This window comes from Lolium perenne, chromosome 4 (assembly GCF_019359855.2).
Source record: "Lolium perenne isolate Kyuss_39 chromosome 4, Kyuss_2.0, whole genome shotgun sequence".
NCBI lineage: Eukaryota > Viridiplantae > Streptophyta > Magnoliopsida > Poales > Poaceae > Lolium > Lolium perenne.
The window spans coordinates 289036173-289047235 of record NC_067247.2 but is presented as its reverse complement, the minus strand read 5'-3'; the positions used below and the strand labels follow the sequence as shown (position 1 = coordinate 289047235).

Genomic DNA, 11063 nt, shown 5'->3' with positions numbered 1-11063 from the left:
TGGTGCACACGTTATCTAAAAATATTAGAAATGCTATTCAACACCTAGAGTGTATAATACTTATTTTGCACCTAGGATACGTTGTGTCAATTAAAATTTATGTTTAGAATATAAATAATTACATTCATATTGACCTACAAGGAATAATCGACATGTTCTTATACCTTCAATGTATGATTACCAGAACTTTAGTATGAGCAGGAAATCAACTTGCTGACAAAGGGTGTCAAGGAAAAAAGAATGGCCTTTAAAGAAGACCGAGCGCGATTCTTATTATTTTGCCATCAGCAATCGCTTGAAAATAGTCCTAGTTTTTTGACAACTTTTTTTTAGTTTGAACTAGATTTTTGACATGCTTTGTAGGAGATTTTCCTCAACTCCATGTGCCCGTTTGGCCGTTTTGGTTTATTAATTTAACGGATTTGCTAATTCTTAGCTAGATAATAATTAACTTAGCTTGTAGCCAGTCCTACACCATCAATTCACATCATGATTCATGCAAATTGGATTGCAAGTGACATTTTTTTAGTTGCAATTAAGGTTGCAACCACGAAAAATGTTTCAGACCGTTGGATTTGTTTTGTGACTCATGCTAATTGTGAGTTGCAACATGAGTTGCAACTAAGATTTGATGACACCACTTGATTGAGAACCAAATCAATTACCTCAAAAAAAAGAACCAAATTAATTATCATTGCACTAAAAATTAGGCAATTAAGGTTTTATCTAAAATAAGCCTAATATGCAATGGTACTGTGACTACAGATAAGTCTGGGATTAGAAGTGGAATACATATCAAAATTTCTACTTTCTCATCCGAGCAACAATTTGGATACACAACCCATGCATTTTTATTGTCTAGAGCATGGAGATGTGAAGGTGACCTCCAAATTTCCACTTCGTGAGTTCATTTTGGTAGGGGTTTTCCAATAAGTTAGCTTTTCGCTTGTTTTTTCTTTGACAAATATTTGTATCATACAAGCATTGGACTGAAAAACATGCCGAGTCCTGATGTATCCTTACACGACTTCATCTATTTCATTTTAATTGACGCGAGAGAGATAAATAATAATAAAACAATGGTTCCAATTAAAGTCCATCAAACTAGAATGGAGGGTGACTAATCATGAAAGTGTGACACCTACACCAACTTCAAACCCTGATGTACCTATGCGTTTCTTCGTTCTGAGAGACCCATATCTTCGAACCGCAAATCATGTTTGACGTGCACCATCAACGTGATATGAGGGCTCTAAAAGCGTCGGTAGATTAGACTCCGCAAAAAAGACACTAAAACAACATATTCCTGAATCTTTTAGTAAAAATCCACATCTTTGCCTTTTTTATTTTTTTTCTTCATTCTCCATCCCATTTCCTCCCAGCTCCCGCCCTGCTCTGCCTGCCCGCCCGCCCATCCTTGCACGTGCCGCCCGCCTGCCCAATAGCCCCGCAGCCCGCCCGCCCTACCCCTACTCTGCCCACCACTGCTCCGGTCGTGTGCTTGCCGCTGGCTGGCCGCGAGTGGCTCCATCCAATTTTGCCGAATTTGGAGGGGATTCCGGAAACTCTAGCATAGTTCATCGACGGTTGGGACTGAAATTTCCCTCCCGCCAACACCTTGGTCAGTATACATTTTACGTTCATTCTATGTTTCTTCTGTTTGAGAGGCAGATTTTGCCGAACCATGTACATTTTTGTAGTTCGTGCGGATATACGGTGTTTGATCGGATCTTTTCTTTTAGTCAAAATCGCAAAATGCGGTTATTTTGCTGATTGGGTGGATATGCGGGTCTCCTAGAGATTCTCTGGCTACACCAACTCCAACTATCATTTGCTTTGCTTTGTCAATAATCTAAAACGTCTAATTTTCTATTTTAATTCCCCAATCAGTTTGCCAACGAACTCCCTTGACAAAGCAGACACAGCTTTCTCACGTGTGCTTTCAGACCCAGTCAAATAAAAGGTTAGGCGGCAGAGTGACCGATCGACAGTGCCATCTAATTTGACTCAACTACCAGCGCTGGAGCCCATCCGAGCTTCACCAACCGATGACTTCATCTATTTAAAGGGCTCATTTCCTCTCTCTAGGCATCCCTCAAGCAGCAGCTCTCCTCTACGCAATAGTCTGGGCTCACACCATCTGCACCCAGTCGTAGTTGATAATCACATCAATGGCCTCCACCGATAGCTGGGCCCTCGAGATCGAGTCGCCGGTGGCCGCACCGCGCCTGTTCAAAGCAGGTGTCATGGACTGGCACACCTTGGCCCCCAAACTCGCCCCACACATCATCGCGAGTGCCCACGCCGTTGAGGTAGAAGGTGGTGTCGGCAGCGTCAGGCAGTTCAACTTCACCTCAGGTACTAATAAGCACATACATCCCTTTCGCATGTTGTCCGACACACATGTTCAAAGCATAACACGCAGTTCATTGTGCAGCCATGCCCTTCAGCGTCATGAAGGAGAAGCTCGACTTCCTCGACATGGAGAAGTGTGAGTGCAAGTCGACCCTTCTCGAGGGTGGTGGCATCGGCATCACAATTGAGACAGCAACATCGCACATCAAGGTGGAGGCAACCGCCAGTGGTGGGAGTGTGGTGAAGGTGGAAACGACTTACAAACTGCTGCCTGGCGCGGAAGTCAAAGACGAGATCACCAATGCCAAGGACTCGCTCACTAACATCTTCAAGGGTGCCGAGGCCTACCTCGTCGCCAACCCAGATGCCTACAACTAAGTCAGCAAAGAGGGATTTCCTTTGAGTTGTGTGTGCCTTCTCCCAGATTGAATAAAGTTGCTCCAACCTCCACGTAGTGACGCAAGAGCACTGAACTGGGCTTGGTCTCAAGATGTTAAAATATAGGCGTATATGTAACGGTCAAAGAGTGTTTCTTATTTTTTGTTTTCACGAATGGAGTGTGGGTTTGTTGTTTGAAGCTGCCGTGGCCTGTTTACGTATCTTCCTCATCGTTCTGCATAAGAATAGAAGGGAGCATGTGAAATACATTACAGTATTATTTCAAATTAGCTGTATGCCCGCGCGGTGCTGCGGAAGAGCGAAAGATAATGATTTGAGAATATAAAATAACATATCAACATAGTTACTAAGGACATCTCCAACTGTCCGACGCATTTCGGACGCCCAAATTGACCGCCTACATCCGTTTGCGTCGACCTGTGGACGCCATACGGCCCGAGATGACCGTTTGTGTCAGGGGTAACCCAGCGGTGCGGACGCATTTTTTTAGCACTGACACCGTCAAGGTCGGTAATGGCAGTTAACGTCCCGTCGAGGCCTGCCACCGACGATTACTAATTCCCGCGTAACAACGGTGGTTCTCGCGCGTGCCCAACAGATTGGCGCGTTTGGCCGGTGTTTCGCAGGCGGGGAAACGATCTGTGCGCGAACGCCGTTCCCCGCACCACCGTGGCTATTTATGGAGGACGCCGGCAGGGGTGACGGGCACACCTCAACCTAAACCCTAGCATCCATCTATGCCAGAGCACAACCTTAGCTAGGATCGCGTTGTTCAGACGTGCCCCGAAGTCCACCCGGATGGTCCGGACCTCGTCGAGCTCCGCGCGACGGAGGTGTTCGACGAGGAGCAGCTCCCCATTGACGCCCTTCAGGACGAGCAACTGGACTGGGAGGCGACGGCGGCAGGGCGCGTGGCAGCCATGGCGGAAATCGCCGGCGCCAGGGCGGAACTCCAGGCCAAGCTCGCCGAAGCCAGGGCGGAGCTCGCGGATGTGCGGGCGGAGATGGGGGCGGCTAGTGCCGCCCTTGCGGCAGCTCCTCCGTTGTCGGCGGCCCCACTCAAGGACACCTTCATCCACGACATCACCGCCGACGACGAGGACGACCACATCTAGTTCGGCGGCGAGCAGCGGGCTCTGCTTGCATCGTTCGAGAGCCTACTTGGGGACGCCGATCGCCGTCAGGATCGGGCAGTGGAGGAGGAAGCTTGCAGCCATGCGCTCGCCAAGTCGGGTGTACCTGTTCTCCGACCTGGATTCGGTCGCGCGGAGGGGACCGAAGCCCGCGTATTTCGACCATGAGAACCGCGAGTTGGCGGACGCCATCGCCACCAGGGACGAAGCTGTGGCGGCAGCGGCTAGGGATAGGGCCCGCTACCACACCGACATGGCGGCGGTGAAGAGAGTCCACTGGGACTCCTCTCTGGCCGAGACCCTCGAAAACCGCAGGCGGCAGGACGAGGAGTACGATCGGCGGCGTGCGCGGCGCAAGGAGTGCGTCAGGTGGTCGCGCTTCGATGACAGCGCCGGTCCCTCTGAATTTGTCCCTGTTTGCACTGTCTTTTTTTTTTTTTTTGCTTTCGATCAATTTTATAGAGACCAATCGAGAAAAAAAGGGGCCAATCAATTAAAGGTTTGTGCAGTCCGGTCCGATCATTCAAAATATTTCGTCGGCCTCTATTACGTTGACATTTTGCTATGCTATCACCATATATATATAGTTGAATAGCGGATCCAAAATTGACACGGACGTGCTCTATTTGGACTCAAAGTCGATTAGCCAGGAGCAAACATGCCTCAGACGCATATAGACGCCAGGACCAAGCACGTCTTGGATACGTACTGGATTTGATGCCAGGAGAAAGCAGGACTCGTGCATGTACTCGAGTTGGATTCAAACTAAGTCCGTGGATACGTGGCCAATCACTTTTGTTTAGACGTACCATCACAAACCATCAGGTTCTATTCCAATTTAATAGTACTAGGAAAATGCCCGCGCGTTGCAGCGGAGCCTTCCATCCATCTCCAACATCTTGTCATATATTTAAATTTCTAACAAAACATGTTTGTGCCTTGCAACAGAAGATAAAAGAAAAATTGCGCTATAGATCGAGTAGAGACAAAAAAGGTAAGCTCTTGTTGCTAGCGTTGAGTTGTGTCGCAAAACCATCTAAATGGTTTAATCATCCCCTTTAACACCTGCAACGCCAAAGCTTTCTCCGGTGAATTCCAAACTATATTCCAATGTATCTAAAAATTCCAAATTCCAAATTAACATGCATTAACTACTGAAATTTCACACTGTCGGAAATCATATTCCAGCAAAGAAAGTAATAAAGTATGTCTATGCCTTGCTACATGGAGAATTTTATTTATCAGGTAAAATGCATGCAAAACATGGGTCCGACAGATTGAAGAATTAAAACAACAAGCATTGTGATGTTTATTTATCGACTTATAAGCCATTAAAAGCTTCCACATAATAATAATTGTTCATGATGAATTATTTAGCCATCAATGTGATGAACATCTTCCTAGAGCCAAGGATGACTATCCTTCTCCGTGCATACCTAAGCACTACTCCAAATTTTGAGTACGATTTAGCTAGACAGCCAAAAATCCATAATATCTATATCTAATATTGAGGCGTCAAGGATGTGACAATTTAATAATTTTGGTTCCACCAGTTTACACATGTCAATCTACCCCAAAGTAGACCCAAGCAATTGTGCGCGCTCGTGGCCGAGGAAGTATGAGCATACCTATAATGTAGGAGATCATGGGCAGATTGGTGAGAGTTCCATGCGAATCCAGAAGGACCTAGCAACACATGGGAATCATACGCACCTTAGTAGAAAAGATAGAGCCGCGGGCAGCACAGTTGCATTAGTACCATTCTTCATGTGTAATTTCAGACTCACATGCATTAGTACGTTCAGATTTGTGAGCATCACCATGCCCTTGTCCATCCATATCTGACGAGAACAGCCGGAAGCACTACCGGAAGAGAGGTGTCCGTTGTTGGCTTGCACATAGCACAACAAACAGCATTGGGCAGGCCAAACAGAGCAGCTGTTCTGGACGACAAAGGCATTGAAGATGTATCTGACCATAGCCAGGTGAACACACCAGTGATCCGGCATGGCTTCAAGCTAGGAGGCGCTGGAATAATCCATCGGCGTGGACCTTCATGGTCGACGTCACCCAGGCTTGTGAGCAGAGGGTTGTCGAAGAAGCCCTTGCTCGTTGCTCCTCGTCAGGAGGCGTTCAACCTTGAAGGTCAATCCAGCGAGTAGATCTAAAAGGACAATGCCATCGGACGGTTGAGTACCAGAATCGGACTGAACTCGCAGGTCGGAGGGCAAGACGTAATCAAACTTGGGATGGCGTTCTTCCTAGCGAACTCCGGTAGGCCGTAATGGTGGTGTAGGTCTGCAGTATGCACCACAAACTCCGGTAGGCCGTCCCGCTGGTGATCCCCGAGGTGCTCCAGTGCCGGTGTGGCCTCTTCGAGCGGCACGAATTCGATGGTGCATGTCGCGGCTCATCGTCAGCTGCGCCGCCGCCTATGACAGCCCAATATCTCCAGCACATCCGGATCAAGGATCATGTGCATGAGGTGCTGGATCTCAGTAAGACCAACTATATACGGGCGTTGGAGCAGGCTCTTCAACGTTGTCTTCAACCGCTTCTGCATCACCGACTACGTCTTTACGATGCAGAAAAGCACATGGACGATCGGGACGGGATGAAGTTCCACTTCCAGATCTCATCTCTTGGTGCTCGTCGTCGTCCTCGCATCGCAAGACCCCGCACCAAAATCCGCGACAGATCTAGCGGCGGCAGCTATTGTTACCGGTGCTCCCATATGATGTCTCCCCAACTCGCTCGGGAGCCTCACGGGCACGATCTGGATTCCATGATTCCATTACAGTGACGACATCATCGCCCTAGGCGAGCACGGCCACCAAATCGGGAGGCGTGGGCGGCCGGCGACATCGCTGGCGCCGAAACCCTACGCATCCGCTCAAATCACCTTCCCTCTCTATTTTTTCTCGTGGAGTCGAGATCGTGAGCTGCTGCTTGTTTCATTATGTGTACGGGGACAGGAGAAGAACGTGTGTTAGGCTGTTTCTTTTTCCCTATCCTCCCCGGTTTTCTTGCCGGCCTGTTAATTTTTTCTTCCTCATACGGGATTGAGCTGGGCAATGACGGACGAAAAGAAAAGGACGGTCGACGGAAATACGGACGAAGCCAGGGAAACACTTCTCCCTTTATTATTAGGTATAGAAAGATTGGAAGTTCACGAAACAGAAATTAAGTTTCTCGTTTGCTTATTGAAAATAGTGAATTTCAGTTTTTTTTTGGCAAACTTGTGTAACTTCGACACCAATTACCCCATTTTTTTTAGACCCCCAATTACCCCATTTAGATATGGCAGGTGTGTCGTGGTTGCCATATATATGCCACGCGAGGTCCATGTAGTGTCATAGTGTGCCATATCAGAGACGGATTTTCTCCCGGCATATTCTTTCCTTGCCTAAGTCAGAAGGTGGCTGAGCCCCTGCTATCTGAGCTAATGTTTTGCTGATTCCAGTTCGATCCTGGATCGAAGGAAACAAACCGGCGTGGCGCACCCATCCAGCCAATTCTAGTGATAGAAATACGTTGTTAACACCACACTAGTTTAGATGTCTATCACTCATCAATTGGAGGTTACAACCATGGATTTTAGCAGGTTCTAGCCATTAGAGGAAGGAAGAGGAATACATGAGGAAGGAGAAGACACAAAGCAAAGGACGCCGAAACCATTCCGTTCCAATTTCCAAACCAGCCTGTTCGTATCGCTTCCTGTCGATACTTGTAGTCTCTGCCACCATCTCTTCCCGTAGCCCAAGCCCAGTAGTGGCAGCCCAAGCCCAACATAGTAGGTGCAATAGGAGAGGTCGCTAACATTCCCCCCTCCTTAAATTCCGGCTTGACCTCAAGCCGATGCCATGTCGAACCGCCTGGATCCCACGGTACTTGATGCATCATGATTTCGCCAAGTTCACGGCGGCCGTTGTAGTTGGAGCAGACCTTGCCAAGACTGAGGTAGCAGATGACGCGGACTTGCTCAAGGAAGACACGAAGGTGTTGTAGTCGTGGCTGATGTGTACTTGGTCACAGAAGATGTCGAGGTAGTAGTCATGGCTGGCACAGGCTTTGCTGAAGTAGTAAGAATTGTCCATACAAAGGATGCAGTAGAAGGATGGAGTTGTAGCCTTCCTCCTTCCTTGTGCTTCAACTCGTGTGAAAACTCCAAAAAAAAATCGTCCACCAGTATCCCATAATAACTCCAACTCTTCACGAAGCAGTACCTCAGAGAAAAAGTATGCTGAACCACCAAGGCATCCATGGCCAGTATTGCAAGACTCATTAACTTTAACAATAAGAGCATGGTTCATGCCGAACAGCTGAAACACGGTATGGAAAGACTAAGACCAATTAGGCAGGAGGAATGCTTGCATTGTTCTTGCAGAGATTTGTTGTGAAAATGCATTTCTCTTTTTCCGATAACCTTCACATCTCACTGTAGTTTGATTGATTGTTTTGCCAGACTTGTGGTCACGAGGAGAGCACTCCAAGACAAGTGTCCATGCAACACACACATGGAGCATGTTACTTCCTTGTCCATCATCAAATCCTGGAGAATTACTTGCAACCATCCCAAGGCTTCTGAAAGAAAAATAAGGATATGTAGATGCAATAGTAACCACCTAATTCCCAGGTGGTACACGATCAGATTCAACGGTAGCTGGAAGTCCTCTAGAATGAAGATATGTTACCATCTTTGAGTTTTCTTGAGCTATGGCCAGAAGCATCAGGTTACCAATTGAGAATGGATGATGCAGATTAGCAGCATGATCAATTTTGTACAGCATCGCAACAAACGTGACAAGTGTGGGTTGCTCCAGTTTGCAGCTCAAACTTACTTTGAATGAGCAAAATTAAAGTATGCAGAGCATCATGTAATTGTAATAAGATTATGCTATCTTCAGTTGTCCTCCAAAGTATCAACCACCAATATCCATCATGCTTGAGCACCATTCGGTATGTCCAGCTAGAACAAACATGAGTATCACAAAAACACTCCAACCAAGTCAGCATGGACAAAGATAACTCCCAGGAGGGCCAAGGTTGAAGCTGAACTAACTCCACATTCCAGTTACTGAGGTATACTGCAGGAACCAAGAAATACTTTTTTCCAGGAAGGCCAAGGTTGCAGTGGTGCCAATTATCACTAGGGATGGGAGGCGGTAAAGCAACTAAGTCTGGAACCTCTGCAGCCGATGGCGAGCTCGGGCCACCTCCTGGGAATATCGTCAAACATGTGATGGGTGCAGCGAGAGTAAACTTGAAATTGTTGGCGATGGACGCTGCTCCAATTGCAGTGGAGATGGAGTCATCCGCCGCCATCCTGATGTTCATGGTCCTCTGGGAGGTGACCCTCGCATCCTGAATAGGAGCGTGGAGATCGGATGGCGAGGAGGCCGGAGTCATCGCCGATGAAGCCCGTGGACGAGCCATGGCGTTGGCGAGCGCTTCCCGGATGGCCTCCTGGCGCCTCTCGAATGCAGAGTCTAGCGCTGATGTTACGACTACTGTTACCTCCGCCGTTACCGCAACTGTAACTGCCGCCTCCACCTCCGCCGCCATGACCGGAATGCGGGCGGCAAACTCGGCGTGACGCCGTGTCCTCTTTTCCTCCCAGTCAACAAGGCGTTGCTAGGATTCCTCAATCGAGGCCAACGCGCGATCTCGGCGGGCAGCCCAAGCTGATCCTCTCAACATGATTGAACTGGCTAGATCGAAGTTGGAATTTGTGGGGGAAAAAATTAGGTGGAATTTTGGGGATTTTGCGTGGGAGAAATCAATTGGCTCTGAATACCACACTAGTTTAGATGTCTATCACTCATCGATTGGAGATTACAGCCATGTATTTTAGCAGGTTCTAGCCATTAGAGGAAGGAAGAGGAATACATGAGGAAGGAGGAGACAGAAAGCAAAGGACGCCGAAGCCATTCCATTCCAAGCCAACCTGTTCGTAACGGTTCATGTCGATACTTGTAGTCTCTGCCACCATCTCTTCCCGTAGCCCTAGCCCAGTGGTGGCAACCCAAGCCCAACACAGTAGGTCCAATAGGAGAGGTCGCTAACATACGCGGGGTGAAGAAAGCGCCTTTGATGTGGCATGGCAGATAGAACCGATGGCTAGGAGTCGTCGGGCAGATCCGAAAAAGTTAAAAAGGGGTAAAATCTAGACAAAAAGTTGACTAAATGGAGTAATCAAAATGAGTTGCTGCTAAACAAGATAATTGGTGTTAAAATTATCAAAGTGGGAGGTAAAAATTTAACGGGAAGAAGCGGATTATAATGATTTGTTCTTGTGTCATTTTGTTTTACTTTTGACCTCACATTTTCGCAAGTGAGTCAGCAGAGTAGCCAAAATAGTTTTGGCTCTGGTTAGTAAGGATCTAACTCCAAAAATCAGTCTTTCGGAAGATAAAATCTGAAAAAAGGAAAATGAAAATGAGAAGGTGCTGTATTAATTAGAACCAATTTTGTTCAGATAATATTAAGTTTAGTGTATATAAATTCATGCTTTGACTTTTCGAAAAGCATACAGAACTCACTACACATAAATAATCAACTGATAGAAAGAAGTTACCCATTTTTCAATATAGTTTTATTATCTCTAGCTTCTTGAGTTCTTATTCTATGAATGGAAGCGTACTTCCAAGGCTTTTGTTTCTCCGGAAATTTATGGGGTAGAGGTTGGCAATACACAGATATACCCCGTGTTCTAATTGGTATACGTTATGTACAAATATTAGAAATGCTATTCAACACCTAGGGTGTATATATAATACTTATTTTGCACCTAGGAAACGTTGTGTCATTTAAAATTTATGTTCAGAATATGAATAATTACATCCATATTGACCTACAACGAATAATCGACATGTCTTATACCTTGAGTGTATGATTGCCCGAACTTCAGTATGAGCAGGGACTCAACTCGCTGACAAACGTTGTTGTGAAGGAAAATAGAATTGCCATGAAAGAAGACCGTGGCCGATTCTTCCTATTTTTTTGTCGTCGGCAATCCCTTGAAAATAGTTCAAGTTTTTTGAAAGCTTTTTTTCTGAGCAAAATAGTCCAAGTTAATGAAGAGCTACTCTACAAGCAGTCAGCATGAGTTAAGCAAGGAAGAAAAGTCATCGGAGATTTATTCTCGTAGTGGACTACTTCTACTCATATATATAT

At 46.7% G+C, this 11063-nt stretch overlaps 1 protein-coding gene across 1 annotated transcript; it reads left to right on the top strand.

Moving 5' to 3' along the window:
- Window positions 1–2076: 2076 nt before the first annotated feature.
- Window positions 2077–2932, top strand: LOC127295717 (pathogenesis-related protein 1). The gene is made up of 2 exons (XM_051325704.2): window positions 2077–2358; window positions 2438–2932. The coding sequence occupies exons 1-2, from the start codon at window positions 2172–2174 to the stop codon at window positions 2731–2733; spliced, it is 483 nt and encodes a 160-aa protein (XP_051181664.1). The 5' UTR covers window positions 2077–2171; the 3' UTR covers window positions 2734–2932.
- The last annotated feature ends 8131 nt before the right edge of the window (window positions 2933–11063 follow it).

Bases quoted from the DNA above. Each gene is read 5' to 3' on its own strand.
- LOC127295717 (XM_051325704.2), top strand. From the start codon at position 2,172: ATGGCCTCCACCGATAGCTGGGCCCTCGAGATCGAGTCGCCGGTGGCC. The intron at 2,359-2,437 runs GTACTAATAAGC...TTCATTGTGCAG, and splicing joins GCAGTTCAACTTCACCTCAG to CCATGCCCTTCAGCGTCATG.